The 17,946-nt window shown below is 42.4% G+C and overlaps 3 protein-coding genes across 4 annotated transcripts; 1 reads left to right on the top strand and 2 right to left on the bottom strand.

The window, feature by feature from the left end:
- On the top strand, nt 1-9,003 carry orc3 (origin recognition complex, subunit 3). Of its 2 annotated transcripts, none has more exons than XM_050062073.1 (20): nt 1-188; nt 327-378; nt 471-568; nt 1,505-1,643; nt 1,823-1,927; nt 2,052-2,215; nt 2,320-2,453; nt 2,547-2,706; nt 4,321-4,434; nt 4,579-4,712; nt 4,898-4,961; nt 5,060-5,176; nt 5,281-5,360; nt 6,381-6,514; nt 6,676-6,767; nt 6,880-6,977; nt 7,062-7,203; nt 7,357-7,473; nt 7,736-7,815; nt 8,749-9,003. In XM_050062073.1, exons 1-20 carry the CDS (start codon nt 165-167, stop codon nt 8,852-8,854), a joined length of 2,154 nt encoding a protein of 717 aa, XP_049918030.1. In that variant the 5' UTR covers nt 1-164; the 3' UTR covers nt 8,855-9,003. The 2 variants fall into 2 exon arrangements, with proteins under 2 accessions (XP_049918030.1, XP_049918029.1); XM_050062072.1 differs by having other exon boundaries at nt 3-188; nt 6,673-6,767.
- Nucleotides 9,004-9,366: 363 nt separating this feature from the next.
- LOC126401033 (akirin-2-like) lies at nt 9,367-12,342 on the bottom strand. The gene is made up of 6 exons (XM_050062074.1): nt 12,179-12,342; nt 11,654-11,833; nt 11,323-11,466; nt 11,058-11,207; nt 10,159-10,230; nt 9,367-10,003 (listed from the first exon to the last, which is right to left on the bottom strand). The coding sequence occupies exons 2-6, from the start codon at nt 11,829-11,831 to the stop codon at nt 9,993-9,995; spliced, it is 555 nt and encodes a 184-aa protein (XP_049918031.1). The 5' UTR covers nt 11,832-11,833; nt 12,179-12,342; the 3' UTR covers nt 9,367-9,992.
- Nucleotides 12,343-13,754: 1,412 nt separating this feature from the next.
- LOC126400842 (cannabinoid receptor type 1B-like) lies at nt 13,755-17,069 on the bottom strand. The gene is made up of 2 exons (XM_050061820.1): nt 16,774-17,069; nt 13,755-16,106 (listed from the first exon to the last, which is right to left on the bottom strand). The coding sequence occupies exon 2, from the start codon at nt 16,028-16,030 to the stop codon at nt 14,600-14,602; it is 1,431 nt and encodes a 476-aa protein (XP_049917777.1). The 5' UTR covers nt 16,031-16,106; nt 16,774-17,069; the 3' UTR covers nt 13,755-14,599.
- Between the last annotated feature and the right edge of the window lie 877 nt (nt 17,070-17,946).

Here is a 17,946-nt window from a genome sequence, read left to right as displayed (position 1 = left end):
CCGTTTCCGTAAACGTCACATTGGCGGGAAGTAGTAGCTAGTTTGTTAAATACGGCATAACCGGCATTTTAAAGAAATATTTTACTTTTATCCAGACAGCAGCCAAAGTTACCGACTGAACTATCCTAAATATAAAACAGTCGTTGCGTGTAGCTAAAGCTAAGATGTCTACTTCATCTGTGTCCAAGGTAACGTCATATTTTAATATTATGTTACGATAAACCTCATGAAACTAGCTTGGCAGTTGGCACAACATGGCCACATTAAGTTTCTTTGTTTTTGTTCATAGTTAACGTTAACTGCTACTGTTACTGTTGATATTTCAGGGCTGCTTTGTGTTCAAGCCAAGCGCTAAGAAGAAAAAGACGCTCAGTTTAGGTGAGTTTTGCTCATGTTTATAGGGGAGTATCCTCACTGGAGCTGTCAGCTGTCAGGTGTCCTAACCTCACCTGTGTGTCATTTCTCTACAGAGGATCATTTTAGCCATGGCTGTGAAGCTGCTGACAACAGTGACCTGCGATTCAAGCTTTGTCAGGATCTGTGGGACAAAATCAAAACAAACACAGAGGTAAGAATATTCAACCTGAACAGCATTTTGTTTCACATGGTGTTGCCATGATTTGGTACAGTTTTATACATTAGAAACATTTAACTGATGGCAAATGTTTTGCAGCTTTGCAAAACCCATTAGTTGTGTCTCAGCAGCATAGCACATATCCTCCTGAGACTCCAGCTTTTGGCTGATATGCATTTTTCTTCTAGCTATTTTGGATTAGTAGGATCTGATATGTTTGAAAAACTAAGCCTTGTCTTTGAACAGAAAGTAGTCTTTGAACTAAATGATGTCCTCATATGGGGACAGTGGGTTTGTTTTTAATAGCTACAAGTGTGTAATAAAGTATAAAGCTGTTTCAAAGCTATTTCCATGCCCGAACATTGTTGTGCAAAAACTAAAGTGTGATTTGTTCATTTTGTGACTCTGTATGTATTTTCCTTGCTCCAGACTCCAAGCTAGTAACGTCGTGAGAGATGCAACCTTAGCAGTGCATAATTTTGGAATAAAACCTTCTAAAGGAGATGGTAAACATGGCCTTAAAATATTAATTTACGCATTTGAATACCTTAAAAAAACTGAAATATTTAAAGGTTCACTGTGTAGGGTTTGGGGGCATCTATTGGCAATAACGGAATATCATATTCATAACTATGTTTTCGTTTGTGAATAAACAACTGGAACTAAGAATCACTGTGGTTTTGTTACCTTAAAATTAGGAGTTTATATCAACATACAGAGTGGGTCCTCTTCCACAGAGTCCGCCACAGTAGCCCAGAACTAACAAGTCAAACACTGACTCTAGATGAGTCAATAAGCGGTTTTGCGTTGGCCACTGTTGTTCTCTTACACGCTTGTTACACAGGTTCAGTTCTGCAGCCTCACCGCAAAATGCCACTAAATCCTGCACATCAGACCTTAAACAAGTTTTTTTTTTCTGCTGCCTGTAAGGTTTTGCAGGATGAGCTCAACAGGAACATCTTGGACAGCTTGCTCAACTTCACGAGGAAGTGCTCTTCCACTCGCCTACACGGTGACTGGGCATCACAGATGAGGGCGAGTGAGATTCCCACTGCGGCGCTTGTGCTCGGTATGTTGTTGACGAGGCGGTCACATATGACATGAGCTGGCTGATTATCCAAACAACAGACAATTTAGAATATAACGGAAAAGAATAATTCCCGCACTCTTATCACTTTTGAGGGTTTCTTGACGCCCAGTCTAACTTAGAGTCACACATTTTTTCTTCTCCTTTGATATTCTCTGCAGGTGTGAATGTCCCAGATCATGACATGACCTTTCAGAGTCTGTCTGAGCTGCTTCAGCAGTCTGTCACTCCTCATGTGGCCTCTGTACAGGCCAAAGAGTGCGGAGGTGAGGGACTCAGGATCATGTTGTCTTTGATTTTGAAGAAACACATCTTCTTATCTTAGAGTAGTAATAGAAGCAGCTTAATTATTATTTTGCAGTCTTTATATTGTTTGCTTCATCATTTCAGCACTGAAGCATTTGATGAAGAGGGTCCTGGAGAGGTTAATGGACACTGTTGTGAGTGTGGACGATGAGGAAGAGGAGGAGGCTGAGCCGACCAGTGCTCAGCTTCACAAGAGTGTGCACTGCTCCCTCAGTACACTCTGTGATTGGTACAATACCAAAACAAAGGTGGGCTGGACCATGAAGCATAGCTAGTGTACATTATTGTAGATTTGCAGTTTGGTGCATAAAAAGAGTTTGATCACCTGAAGGAGTTTCTCTCTGTATTTCAGAAATCTGGTACTCCTGGAAAAAAGCGTAGCTCCTCTGATGGAGATGATCTCCAGCAGCCTCCCGTTGTGATTATTTTCAAAGATTTGGAGGCTTTCAACCCACGAGTTCTTCAGGACTTCATACTCATCTGCAGGTAATTACAAACTTTGGAGAAGGAAAAAGTTCATCTATCACCTTGTTAAGCTGTAACAACAGCATCTCCATGTACATGTTCTCCCCTCCACAGCCGGTACATCGAACGTATTCCGCTGATGTTCATCTTTGGTATCGCCACATCACCCAGCACCATCCAACACATGCTGCCCCACTCTGTGTCCTCCCTGCTGTGTATAGAGCTCTTCCAGTCCCTCTCCTGTACACAGCACCTGGCCACAGTCATAGACAAGGTATTTTGTCACTCTCAGATACAGAGCAGTCATATCATGTTAGGAGCTTCCAGAACTTTGTGTTAACTTTTAGATCACACAAGTTTTATTCCTAAATGAATACTTCACCCCTCAAATGACCATTTGTATATCAGTTAGTTATATTGACTTTAGGATAAAACTTTTCTAGCGTGCCTCCAGTGAACGAAGAATCCAAAAACCTGAGAAAATTCATGATGAATTGAATTAAATGGGGTTGGCGATTAACAACAGCATAGTCTCACTCACCAGACCTTTCTCAAGAAAAGAAAGGTCTGACTGGGCCGACTCTCACTTTAAGATTGGAGAAAAAAATGCCCCGGCTGCTTGTATTTCTGTCAACCAATCACAATCGTTCTGGGCGGTGCCACAGCAACGGTGCGCTTGCAAAAATATTGCCGCAAAACTAATATAACCATCTGTCGTGCATTATGCTCAGTACTTCCCAAACAGACAGACCTTTCTGACAGGGAGCTGATCTGAAAGTGAAACTTAGCGATGCTCTCTTTAAAGCCAGACTCCATTGACAAAAACAGCAACTGAACACAGGAGCTACTGGTCTACAACTGCCTCGATCAGTTAGCTGGTTTGTATTATTGTGTGACTTCACTGTTTTAAATGGTTAGTTTGGATTCACCAGTCACACAATAACACAAACAAAGTACCAATCGAGGCAGCGGTAGACCAGCAGCCCCCATGCTTGGCAAGGTAAAGTTACTGATTTTGTTCATGGAGTTCATGGACTTGAATTATACTGCACAAGTTGTGTAAAAGTTTATACACTGGTGTTTTGATATAGTGTTGTTAAATGTGGGCTGTGACTTCAATTCATGAAGAATGGTTGAGTTTTTGGATTAAGTTATGATCATGAATTCAATGATAATGGATAGACTAATGATAATTTGGGCGGCAGTAGCTCAGTCCATAGGGACTTGGGTTGGGAACTGGAGGGTTGCCTGTTCACTGCCGAGGTGCCCTTGAGCAAGGCACCGAACCCCCCAACCGCTCGGGGATGTCACTCTGACATCTCTCCACTTTGTCCATGTATAGGTCCTGTTTGTGCATGTGTGTGTATTTCGGACCTGTGTGTTAATGACAAAAGAGTGAAAAAATTGAATTTCCCCTCAGGGGGATTAATAAAGTATATAAAAATCTAATTTGGGGGGTTAAGTATTCCTTTATTTAAATCATTGCACAACTTTTACAGTCATGAAGACATTATAACAAGTAAAACAGTTTCACCTGAATTTTCATATGTCTAATTTTTGAAAGAGAACTTTTCAGTGTTTAGATCTGTGTTCAGCAGCCAAATTAAGAACAATACACCCTTTAAAGAATATGTTAAACTGAATTCTCAACTGTATTATTGATCACAGATGCTTACATTTTTCAGTAAGTCTTTAAACGTGTGAGGGAGAGATTTAGCTACTTGGGCATATACAGGCGATAGACACAATAACACGATCACCAACATCATAAAATTTAATCCATCGCTATATTGCACATTTCTTTTTAGTGAAATTCTTGTTGTGTCGGCTTTTAAATGAAATCCCAGGGGGTTCATTGCATTTTTTTTTATGTTGTCTTTGTTTCCAGTTGATCCTGACATCTCAGTTCCCTTTCAAGCTCAACGGTAAAGTGATGCAGGTGCTGATCAGCATCTTCCTCTACCACGACTTCTCAGTGAGGAACTTCATCAAAGGCATCCAGGTACAGAGTAGCTTCTAAATACTCTATCCAGTATGTGTCTTATCAGTGTCATCCTCTGTTTGCACCGGTCGTCTGTTTTGTCTGTAGGTTTAATTCCGATGTGCACATTATAGTTAACAAACTTTGTGCTTTGTCTCGGTGCAGCTGGCCCTGCTGGAGCACTTTCACAGTCAGCCTCTCAGCGTACTGTGCTGTAAGAAGAAGGAGGCTCAGCTTAATATGATGCAGCTCAGTCACCTCGACTTGGAGAGGATCAGGCAGCTGCCGTCGTTCAAAAGGTACGCACAGTTTAGGTCTTTTTTTACATGTGCAATAACTCAAGTAGTGAACACACAGGTGACTTGTATGTTATTTAATGTGGTTTAATAGCTTCCTGTAGGGTTTGATTCACCTTTTCAAACGTGACACTAAGCCTTTAAATCAAGTCTAACCTGTGTTTTTTTTGTTTTGATATGTTTTGTAGGTATGCAGAGAAGCAAGAAGCTCAGGAACAAGTGAATCTGTTCACAGATGACGCTCATTTAAAGGTACATTCTGTGTTTTATCTCTTCACCTGCGGCAGTAGACAGCAATGAGTGCACATACTCAGACAGAATCTCATGCTTCAGGTTTCTTCTCTTATTAGGAGGTGTGTCAGAGGCTGATAAAAGACCTTCACAAATACCACAAGTGCTATTATCCCGTCCTGAGGTGTCTCCACACTCTGACATCATCGTTACCTCGTTACCCCCTCGGAAAACAGGCAAGAAAGTGCTGCTGTGTAATTGTGCAAAATAACTGTTGAATTAATGGTGTCAGTTTTTTGTCCCTGGTTTGATTTAACACTGAAGTATCTGTGTGTTACAGATCAGAGAGCTGCATTTAATATGTCTCGAGAAGAACGTATGGGAGAACGAGGATTACCAGTCAGCTATGAAACTGGTGAAGTAAGTCTGGATGTTTGAGCATAAAGAGATATTTAGTTGGGATATTCCACATGATCAATGAGTCGAAATCCCTATTTTATTCAAACGATTCGTCACTCATTTTCCAGGACAGGTTACTTTATGATATTCAGATGATAAGGAGCAGAATGTTGTCATGTATGGAGGGAATGGTCTGTTGATATATGGTAGAAACCTTAATTACGAACTTATCATCCCATAAAGAAGAGCTGCAGTGTGGAACTTTTTGTGAAGTGTAATTTAAACAAAAGACAGAGCTCCATGTGTGCACAGTTAAGCTCAGGAACATAACCATCAGCCCAGGAGAGCGGCAAGTTTAATGCCTCTCCAGAGGAGGACGGACTTTTTAGAGTGTGAGCTAGGTGAAACTGGAAAAGCGGTCTGTTTTTTGTTTTACTGTCCTGTCTGCAAGGACATAAGGGATGTTTTTTTTTTTTTTTAGTAAAATGACATCCATTTATGTTGATCTCTTTTGGCTGGATGACTATAAAAAAAGTTGTGCGCCAGGGAGGGAACATTTTATAGCAGATTTTATTTGCCAAGCTCGGGAGAGAAGGCAGACTATTTTCTTTAAGACCGAGCTGTTAAATAAGCTGTAATTATGCAGCGACCACTGCTACTGCGCTTTGGGTGTCAGGTAAACCCGTGTGAGTTGGGAACTTGGGTGTGCATGACACAAAAATAAACCTGTTAACAAGTGAGACCAACAAATGTGTTCGAAGATGCTCCTAAAGTCCTCTAGTTTTGATGTCTTGTCATAAACATATCTTACTTCCCTCCCAGCCAACCTTATTGACAGATTTCACCACTAGATGGCAGCATATTCAAGGGTATTTTGATGATTACTGCTCCTCCTGGTGGCCAGATAGCCTTTATGATACAGTAAGGCAGCATTGTTTGTATTGTTGTTTGACACTGGCTTTTCATTTGCACGTTAGTCGAAAAACAACCCAGTCTGAAGTCACCGTGCTCAGCTGTAAAGCTCCTGTGCTTTCCCTGCAGGATGCTGGCTAAAGACGAGCTCATCGCTTTGCTACAGAAGTGTGTGGAGATTCTGCAGGCTGCCAAAGCAAAGAAAATGAAGAGCGCTCTTGTCCAGCTGGAGGATATGCTCGCCAAATTTAAGCAGTTGGACAGTGAGTGGATAAAATGAAGGAGAGCACACACATGATATTATTCTGTTTAGAGATGCTTACTTTCCTTAACTGTGTGTTCACCCCTTTGTCAAATAATTATAATTGTAGGTATTAAATATGCAACACTCCTTGACATTCTTTCATCTTGTTCTCAACAGCAGTAGCTGCTGAACCTCCCCCCAGCGTGGAAGAGAGTCTCACCTCTCCAGTGAAACATCTTCAAAAGAAAACCGACCTGTTCCAGCTGCAGAAGGTTTTTATAGTTTTGTGAAGAATAAAATCTTTACAGCATTTCTGTGAATAGACTCTCCCCCTTGCTGATGTGTTTGAACCATGAATCCTCAGATAATTTTCATTTAATCTAGACGCTGCTGGAGATGAACGAGACTCGGAGGTCCAAGAAGCTGAGTCCGTTCGAGGCTCTACGAAACGAAGCTCTCGAGTTTATCGACAGCTTAGTGAAGTGAGACACATTCCCTTTCTTGTACAATTAATTACATAAACATTGTAGAAACTCCTCTTTGACTGATACCTCTTTCCCACCCAGGAGTCACCTGTCTTCCCCAGAGTCTCAGACACTGTATGAAGTTTGTTACTACACTTCCTCTGCCACTGTGAGACGCCACCTCAACGCAACACCTCGCACCTCCATCCAGGCTGCACTTAACAGTCCCTACTATTATCTCCAGGTACATGTGCCTCTTCTTCTTCTTCTTCTTATCAAGTGTGTAACTGTCTTGCAGGGCTCCCACGCAGTATGGAAAAGTATGGAATTTGATTTAAGTCATCTGGATAAATATGAACTTGACTGGAGCCTCTTCCCTGTTTGACTCCTCTTCCAGAACGAAAGCCTAAAGACGGAGGACGGGACCGTCTCTAACGCTGCTCCTGATATCTGCATCGCATACAAACTCCATCTTGAGTGCGGCAGGCTGATTAACCTCTACGACTGGCTGGAAGTGAGTTTATATATTTAATAATTTGATAGTGTAATGCAGATACACCAACCTGTGTCTTTAAGGGAAAACAAGATGATGTTTACACAGCGTGCGATTTTAACTCTCTACAATAACAGCACCTTTTCCCTGCAAAGTTTGATGGTTGGAAGGTTGTTTTTCCTCTCCAGATCGGGTCAATGTGTCACGTTATTGATCTGAAAATCAAATATCAGCCCAGAATGGACCTGATACTGACATGAAACCTGTGTTTATGTGTTTTTAGGCCTATGCCACTGTTGTCTCTGCGGCTGAGGGTAACAACCCAGATTCTGACAATTACGGGAAAGTGGATGAAGTCAAACAGTATCCTTTATCTGCAAACATGTTTTTCCCCATCACACTATCCCACCATTTTCATACTCGCTTAATATTGTGATGATTTGATTGAGAGAACAGTATCTTAATTTTTTAAGGACATGTAACACAGTTAGTTCTTATGATGGTGGTTCATGATAGACGAGGTGGTCGGTCATAACATTAAAACCACAGGTAAAGTGAATAACACTGAACATCTCGTTACAGTGCAGTGTTCTGTTTGGAAACCTTAGGTCGTGGCATTCATGTGAATGCCAATTGACATGCACCACCCACCCATCGGTCTCCCTGATGACAGTGGCCCCTCCAGCAGGATAATGCACCATACCACACTGCAAAAACTGCTCAAGAATGGCCTGAGGAATATGACAGAGCTCAAGGTGTCAACCCAGCCTCTAAATTCCCCAGATTCCAATTAGATCGAGCATTCATGGGATGTACTGGCATTCCACCTCGCAGCCCACAGGACTCAGAAGATCCACCACCAGCGCCCTGGTGCTTGACACCCAGACACATGGGCACGGACACAGGACCTCTGGGGTACTGGCACGTCCCATGGATGCTCGATCGGATTGGGATATGGGGAACTTGGAGGCCTGGTCGAAGCCTTGAGCTCTTTGTCACATTCCTCAGACCATTCCTGAACAGTTTCTGCAGTGTGGCATGGCGCATTGTCCTGCTGGGGTGCCACTGCCACTAGGGAGTCGTCGCTATGAAGGGGTGTACTTTGTCTGGACCAGTGTTTGTCAGGTGGCATCCACATGAACGCCAGCACCAATGGTTTTCCGGCATTGTAACGACACGATCGATGTTACTCACTTCACCTCTCAGTGGTTTTAATGTTGCGGCCGATCAGTGTGAATGACAGTGAAACAAGTATAACCCTAATGGAGAAATGTTGATCCTTAGTGTGTTCTCTAGCGCTCGTTTCATCCGAGCTGTGTCTGAGCTTGAATTTTTGGGCTTCATAAAGTCCACCAGGCAGAAGACTGACCACGTGGCTCGACTCACCTGGGGAGGCTGCTGACCAAACACTCAGAGAAGCCACACGCACCTTTTTACATATACCTTATCTGTGGCTGCTGTCGAACCTCAATTAAGTTCTCATCCACTCGTAATGGATTTACATTTTGTATATTTCCCTCTAATAAAATATATGGGAGTAGTTTCTGATAATCACGGTGCTGTGCATGTTTATTTTGTATTCATAGTTGTGCACTAAGCAAAACGCATTGTGCCGCTCTATCACCAGGTACTGGGTGTTCCAAGAAACTTAGTGCTAAGAGTGTTGAAACTTAACTTGGTATCATAGAGCTGATATTGCTAGACCCAAAGCATAGCGTAGTTAATTAAAAGAAAGGAGTTCTTTTTCATAAAGGCTATGAATAAAGATTACAGGGGTGGACACGCTGTGCAGGAGTTGTCATTTACTGAGTAAGATTGTTAGGAAAAAGCCTGATTCTGACATCTTTATGAGAAGGATTTCTTCGTTTAATATAGCCACAGAAATGTCCAACATATAGCACAACAATTCTCAACTCTTTAAAAGACTTTTTATTGTTTTTGTCCAATAAGTAGTTTCAAAGTGATACCAGCAAAACAAAAGTCAAAATAAATAAAACACTGGTAGGGAGAACAAAAAAAAAAAAACTTGCCCACTTTATGCTCAATTTTAAAAAGCAATGAACAGAGGACAAACTGCAAACACATCCTCTCTGTTCTGCTCCGTTTCTTCCACTTCCTCTCAGATTGACCAGCAAACCTTAAGTAAAACTCTTGCGCCGCTTTATCTTATTTACATGTAACAAACAGAAAACAAGTGACAAAGCCTGGAATGCTGGGAATCATTACAAAAGTGAGATAACTGTAGATACACGTACAGCAGGAGGAACATAGGCCACTGGTAGAGATAGGGTCCATTCATTTACATAAGGAAGCACCTAGTTGCTTACAACAGAGTGGTAACAACCGACAACAGCTTCATATAAACCTTTTGCCCAAAGACAGAAATATGGCACAGTAAGAAAAGTTTCATTTTAACTTGCTAAACTGAATCTCTTACAATGATGAGCTTTTTTAGTTTTCGTCGTCTTCTCCTCACTCGAGATATCACATGATAGCTTGCAGCAAGAGAAGGCCGTCTTGCAAAGATTTCTGGGCCACACTCAGGAAACATCTGGAGAAGAGGGAGAGATGAAACAAAATACAGAAACCAGACTTGTTACTTTAAACTTCAAAAGGCGGAGCTCGGGCCAAGATCCGAGACTTTCTCACATCCAGCGTTTGAGACAGGAATGTGGAAATAATTTAAGATGAGATGAAGGAACTCACAGCTTGCAGGTTGCTCCCCGAATCGTCGCATTAGCTGATCGTGTGTGAACTTCACAAAGGTGTCGTATTGTTCTGAAATGTACAGGACAGGAAATCAGGATTAGTACTGTACAGCTAAATGTGAAGCCTTGTGTGCATTATTGGAACTTGTCTCGTATGTTATCATTTCCCACAGACTTTTGGCTATGGTGCAGATCAAGGGTGTAGGTTTCATTTCGACACTGGGAAGGAGGGACACATGAAACTGGGGGTTTGGGGTTCTCTCACAGGAATCTGGGGAATTTTTATGCACAAATTTGTAACTTTTCTGCATCAATTTACGGTGAAAATGTCTATATTTTTGTCAGAATACAAGTCCTCTGCTACTTTAATTTTTTATTAGGGTGGGAAAACAAATGCACATGTTCTAAATACTGACAGAAACATGACCCTTGCATCCCTCCCGAAATCTACGCCTGTGGTATCGATCACTTTTAGTCACTGATAATATTTACTGTGGTCAGGAATGAGTCAATCTTGCTTTGTGAAGTAAAACATACCAAGCACATGCTGCTACAGTGTCACAATTTTGAGGATTTGGTTGCTTTGCTCATTTTATAAACACATTTAATATCATAACTTTCCTTTTGACAGCTGCTCAGACACTTCAGGACATAATTTTTGGGCTCTGGTACCTTGGGAACTTAGGGAAGCTAAGGAATTCCATATGCAACTCATTATTGGCAGTCAAAATAAAACAACTATATTAGTGCTGCAAAGATAAGTGCATTAACTGTGACCTACATTCAATCATCAACATGATCTGCTTCTCAAATGCCATGATTTGCAACTGGATACCTTCAGATTCAGGTTGATTTGTGTTCCTCTGAGTCACAACAACTTGCTCAATGTGTACCAACCTGCCAGTTTTGAAGTCATAGTCTCCTCATACTCCTCCCGCACCTTCTCTTCCCTTTCTGTCAGCAGGCGTTCACAGATCATTCCAACTTGTCTGAGGGTGAATAATGGCTGTTCTTTTCTAGTGGGAGAAACGCCTCCAGAGGACGTTCCTGCACAAATCAAAAAAGAAAAACCTAAGAACTGAGGCGCGTGTGGTATTTCTGGGTGCCTGTCAGGGTAATTCTGGAGCAGCCTCTCCTGTAGGCAGTGTGTTACTCAACCAACCTGGCATGCTGGAAACATTCATAGTAGACGACTGGGATGGGGACTCTGGAGAATAGCAGCACTCTGACTGTTGGTAGCCTCCATCTAGATGCTTCCTCTTTTGAATGCGTTTGTACTCCTGCTTAATGCTGTTGAGGATTTGTTCTGGGGGGACAAAAGAAAGTAAAAAACAGTGAGAGGTTTGTTGGTGAAGACAAAACTGCTACCATGTCAGGACCCCACACTGATAAGCATATTTGTTTTCCTGTTTATCACAGTGTGGTTCAAGGTGTTGCTAATGCCTCCCAAGCCCCTGGCTGGTCACCAAGCAGGCCAACTTGGCCAACATTACCTGCACTAAGCCTTGACGACGACTCCCCAAATGGCGAGGGCTCCATGCTAAGATACTTCCTAGGGGATGAGGATGAGGACGATGGGGACACGGGGATGCATCTTCGTCTTTTAGGGGAAGTAGGGCTCATCAGCGGATCGAAATCCATGGTCCTCTTCAGGGTGGCTCCACACGCCATGACTTCAGTTAGTTAAAGGAAAAGGAGGAGGAGGGGGGTGCAAAAATGCCGAAACAAGACAATAATGAAGCGATAACTTCAGTTATTTCAGACAACAGCTAACCACAGCATTCTTCAACACGACTTGCTCATTATAGTGTGACTTGTTCTGCTAAAACCAGCTTCCTGCGCTGAGGGATACACGTTAAGCATACTGCGCAGCTGAGGCTTTAAATATTTGCTAGCAAGCTAACGCTAGCCGCGCTTGCTAGCCAATAATCAAAAAGAAAACAAAGCTAACGTTAGCTTTGGCTGCCGTTGGCAGAACAGTGCGCTCGCGTGCACGTTTCAATAAAACTGTTTCTTACCTTTTGAGGTGGGTGTCGGTTTGTCCAACTGCGGTCAACAACTCGTGTTGCTCTGAAAGTTGCTTCCCAAAAGTTGAAGTGACGACCAGCCGGCTGCGGGCCAACTGTCTGCTGTTAGACAGGGAGCTAGCTAACGCAACTTAGCTGCTTGTTTTTGATATGGGGCTGTCGGCTTCTCCGGCTCGTGACGTCACGTGCGAACTGCGCCACAATGCATTCTGGGTCGTGTAGTGAAACACGGCAAAGGATGAGAAATAAAAGGATGATAACGCCCTAAAACAGCAAATATCATCCGATTTTTTTCCAATTTAATTTATTCACATTATAGCCCCTTTCTACTTTTTAATGAACCACAACTCAATTCCTCAGTATGATCAATCCATGGAAAATAACAGACAATAAATAGATTATCCCTCTTATCTACACAGGAGGGCAGTGTTACACAAAAAAAACCCCACAGACCTGACCAGTCCAACTCCACAGTTCAGTACTATTTAGTTTACTTTTCAAATTCTCTAACATGTATAATGTGTTGAAAAACACAAATCTGACTTTACTTTACTCACACTTCAACAATTAACTTCGCTTTATGGAGCAGTGGCCCCCCAAAAAGTCTAAGGGTCACAGGATGCAGGAATACTTAAAAATCTATTTGTATTTTTTCCCCCTAACCTTTCTCAACTTATGTTTTAATGTTGTAGGAAATATTTTCATCTAGTAAGGCCCTAAAGTCCTCAAGTTAAAAATTTAAAAGTCCTTCTCTGCTCAAACTGCTCATTATTCATGTCTGAATTAAGACAGTAGCCTGTGAGGAGGGGTTACAAGTAGCATAGGTGAATTGTGACACAGTGGACCCCTTGGCCTCAATGCATATAAGGTCCCACCTCAGGCAGATACAACATGCTGTTGTTTTTATCCCCACAGAGTTGAATATCCCATATTGCTTAGAGGCCAGTTCAGCACATGTCAAGTCCTGTAGGAAAACTGTGGGGATAAAAACACTAATTTAAACTATCATAAAAGTTTCTTTTTTATGACATCTTCAAAGTGAATGTTAGGCTATTCCTTCAGTTTTTCTTTTCTTAGGACTTCTGGGGCTCTGACATTGACATGACGACTGAGCCCTCTGACAAGAAATGAAAAGTTATTCACAGTGACTTCACACAAATGCTCTTTCTTAGGGGTGCCATTTGCATTTGGGCCCCATAGGCCTGTTCAGTAATACACCTATGACAAGTAGACATTGCTTCAGGGGGTCACAAGTAATTGCCATTACTTGTACTAAAACATGCACTGTATATTTTGCCTGTAACTGCTCCACGTCTGCATACTGTCCATACTATTAATACCTATCATAGTGTATTTATATCTGCTTACCACTATACATATGCAAATGCAAAAACACGTCTCAGTATTGTACTCTGTGCAATGACAGTTAAGTTTAACCTAATCTCACCACACGCACTATAAGCCGCAGGTGCTGATGTGATGGTTTGCTGAGATTCCATTGTTTTATTCAGGAAAAAAAGACACCAGGTATGTTGACGAAATTATGATAAAAATAGACAAATTTCATATATTTATTGAACTCATGTCCTTGCTTACACACACCATTATGAGACACCATGGCACAATGGATGCGTCACAGAAATACCAAAGTGTAGCTTCTCACAAAATGCTCTAACTGTTCCATAAGCACATGTGTAATAAGCAGCTATGTAACATTCCCAAATCACTACAGACTAAAGTTTTGATTTGATCAAAAAGCCGTTCATGTTTCAAAGAATGACTCACCATTTTGCTTTACAAAGTACAAGTTTAAAAAAATATACAATAAATAAAGTCAAATTACATTATAGTGCCAAAGTTCACAATATCATGGTCTTACAAGATCAACGATAGCTGAGTTCAAATCACTGATGGGTTGCTGAGTTTTTACTTACAAGCAGTGTGCTGTCGTTCAAAACTGACATGTTGCATGAAGGTAGACACAGTTTCACCTCGCATTACTGCCACAATATTGCTATGATGTGATGTGAAAACAGAAGGAACAAAAGGGAACGTCGTAGTTTTCTACCTTGAAGCTGAAATCTGTAACGTTATGCACATTCGAACCACAGCAAAGGTGACAGAGCAGAGTGTCGGGTTTGTACTTAATTAAATTTAGTCGATCAGACATGTGCAACCTGACAAACCGTTTCTCAGTGAGAGAGTAAAGATATAATGAACAGTCTTGGCATACTCCATCATACAGCTGGCTATAATAATATATAAATGTTACAGATTTCAGCTTGAAAGTAACAAAATCTTGTTCTTCAGTTGTGGGTCTAAGTCATTTTTTGGCACACTTCACAGTAACAGAGCAGTGCACTAGGAGGGGCTATTCTACAATAACTTCACAGTTGTACCAGAGCTTGTTTTTTAGACCGGCTCGGCAGTAGAACTCTCAGTCACTCCAGAAACGGTAACCTGGGCTACTTTTATTCGAGTCTTTCCACAGCTGGCACCGTTTCTCCCCGCCCTGCCTGCTGCGGCTCTCACACTCCTCCTGAGCCAGTCAGCCTCAGCGCTGTTGTCCGGAGACTGCGACGCTCCCCAGCACATATGGCAGATATTGAGGAAGGCCCTGCGCAGGTCTTTGCTCCTCATGGCGTAGATCACAGGGTTCACAGTGGAGTTGAGCAGGGTGAGCATGCTGCAAAAGGCAAACACAGTCTTGATGAAGTCGTTCACCTTCCCAAAGAGGTCGTAAACCATGATGGCTAGAAGCGGGCCCCAGCAGATGATGAGGGCCACTAGGATCAGAACCAGGGTTTTGGCCAGGCGGAGGTCCATGCGGGCCTGCTCGGGCCTCACCGTCTGCACTTTGGTCCCCTCTGCTGTGTAGACGATCACACTCCTCTGGGAGCTGCGGCTCAGCATCCGGACAGCATGGTTGTGGGACTTCCAGAGAATGAACATGTAGGCGTAGATGATGAACAGGACCAGTATGCTTGTCATCCCGATCCAGAACATCAGGTACTTCTGGTCGATTAGAGGAAAAATGTCCGAGCAGACAGAGTTGAGACGCTTGCAGTTCCACCCCAGCAGCGGCAGCAGTGAGAAGACAATAGAGATGGTCCACATCAAACTGAAGGCAATGACCGCTTTCGTCTTTGTGACAATGCTTTTGTAAGCCATGGGCCTGTGGATGGAGATGTAGCGGTCGATTGCGGTGAGAAACAGACTGCCCACAGAGGCGGTGAAGGAGGCGATGACCCCTGCCAGCTTGAATAGGAAAATATTAGGGCTGTCCTTCCTGTGAAGGACATGGAAATCCAGAAAGCTGTAGACAAAAATGATGCTGCCTATCAGATCGGCCACAGCCAGGCTGCCTATGAAGTGGTAGGAAGGCCGAGATCGAAGCGTCTGGGAGTGTAGGATCACACACAGCACCATGAGGTTCTCCAGCACTGTAAATGTACCCAGGGTGAGCGCCAAGATGGCAACTGCAAGCTGCTGAGCAGGAGTGAGGATCATAAAACACTCCATGTTGTCCACAAAGTCCTCCCCACACTGCGGCGCCCCTCCGCTCTCCACAGAGGTGCCATTACTCAGCAGAAAGTCTGAAACATTGGTGGGGAAAATGGGTGAGAGGCCGCCATAAATGACCTCCTTATTTCCAGGGACGAGTCCAGGGAGGGAGTTGCTAATGGAGGCAGAGTGCGGCTTCTCGAAGTGGAATCGGTTCTTGATTAGAGTCGAGTCAATGGAGGGGTCATCGTAGCTGGCGTCGTTGGAGCCGAGATACTGGACACCTGTCGTTAGTGTGCTCATCGTGGTGCCTGCTATCCTGTGCAGAGCCAACTTCATGGCTGGTTTGTGGTTGTGGAGATGCTCAGTGGAGAGGAGTGTGATGTAACCGCATTAAATCCATGCAAAAAGACACCTATGAAGAAAAAAAGAAGATTTTTTTTAACATAAAGAATGCAATAATTTAATAAAAAAAATATCTATTGCATTTGTCTCTTAAAATATTTAAATACATGCAGAAACATGAATGGTTAACACAGCAGAACATGAATTTGTTGCTGGGAGATATTGGGGGAATTTGTGCATCGGCCAGCTGACTCCAGAGCAGATGCATCCCAAACAATAGTGGGAAACTGAACAGTTGATGACAAACCTGTGCAGCCTCGGGGGAAATCATGGCATTAAGTATGTAGGACAGACAGGCTTTCTTATTAATTAAAGCAGGTCATTAGGCATTAAGCTTGTTTTTTTTCCTCAATAATCATTGGATTAATTAGGCATCAAGGGAGGGAAACAAGATAAAGAGTGCACAGATCTGTCCAATGATCCATTTACGTTTTGATGCCAGTAATGATGATATTAATTATGTACAGTTAAGTTTGCATGAAGGTTTTGGAATAAGATGTTCCTTAAAGAGCAGGAACAGTGTTGCCAATTAAACATGACATGACCCGCTGCGAGGGAAATATATTAAAAGAAAATCTGGATCAAAGCTGCGCAAACATAATGAGCAATAAGAACAAATTACGCACGCGTAAATTATTTAACTAACACAGAAATTAATAATAATAAAGAAAACGTACCTTGATTTTCTGAGCACAAACATCTTGTCCCGATCCATAACGCAAAAAAAATATGAATCAAACTAAACTGGGAGTAAACCAGTCTGCTGTCTTCACTTTCTTCTCCAACAGTTGCAGCAACTCCACAAAGAACTGGAAGCCTGTGTAAAATTACAAGTGTTGTTGTTTGGATGATGCGCCGGGGGAATTGTCGTGTGTTGACTCCCCAGATACTGTCAATGTCAAATACAGTAAAGCCGGGCAGGCAGCCGGTGGAGACAGAGTGTGTGAGTGAGTGTGTATGCGTGTGCGTGTGTGTGTTTGTAGGAGCGGGCGGCGTTAAGGCTCCTTTTTGTGCGCCTGCTGGTCACGTGGTCTGAGGTGTTTGAGCGCAGGAGGAAGTTTATCTCTGAGCATCATCCATACCTATTTATACAAGAGCAAAACAGCTGCTGCAGGCAGGACATGAAAACCAGCCTTTAACCCGTGTTTTTATCGTTCAGTGTCCCAATTATAATCACAATAACAGTCATTATAATAATCATAGCTGCTATATTCATTGTTTCCTCTTTAAATGCCTTTTTTGCATGTCTTCTGTCAGTGTGCAGCAACATATTCAAGTGCTAACCCTTCTATTTGCCACATAGGTCAATATTTTCACAGTAAATAAGGACACCTTTTACATTTATATGTTAAACAGGCGATGCATGATGAAATATATACCCATTTTGTCATCCTCAGTCAAAGAGATGTACAGTATGTTATCCCACACAGTCACATTATTAATGTTTTGGGTCAATCAGACGTCAGTTTCATCGCATCTTTTCATCGAGAAGGACATCACACATGAGTCAACATTCCTGTAAGTGTGCCAGTGTTAGCCAGCTGGTTCCTTTTCAACTGCAGTCCTTTGGTGAGATGTTCTGAAAAAGTGACAGACGAAGAAATACAGTTTAACTCTCCATCAGATCTCTTGTGAACAAACTTACCAAACGCCAGTGACAAAGATACAAATAAACTTTCTGTCAGCATCAACCGCAGATGGAGAGCATTTGAAAAGCGGTTGTTTTTAATCTTGTTTTACAGCTGGAGTCACAAACAGAAATAAAAATGACAATGTCACTATGATAATACAATGGTAAGTATGTTTATGGGCTGTAAAACAAGTTTGAAGAACGGTATTCACACATCCAT

This window comes from Epinephelus moara, chromosome 14 (genome assembly GCF_006386435.1).
Source record: "Epinephelus moara isolate mb chromosome 14, YSFRI_EMoa_1.0, whole genome shotgun sequence".
NCBI classification, from domain to species: domain Eukaryota; kingdom Metazoa; phylum Chordata; class Actinopteri; order Perciformes; family Serranidae; genus Epinephelus; species Epinephelus moara.
This window is presented reverse-complemented; position numbering and strand designations above follow the sequence as displayed.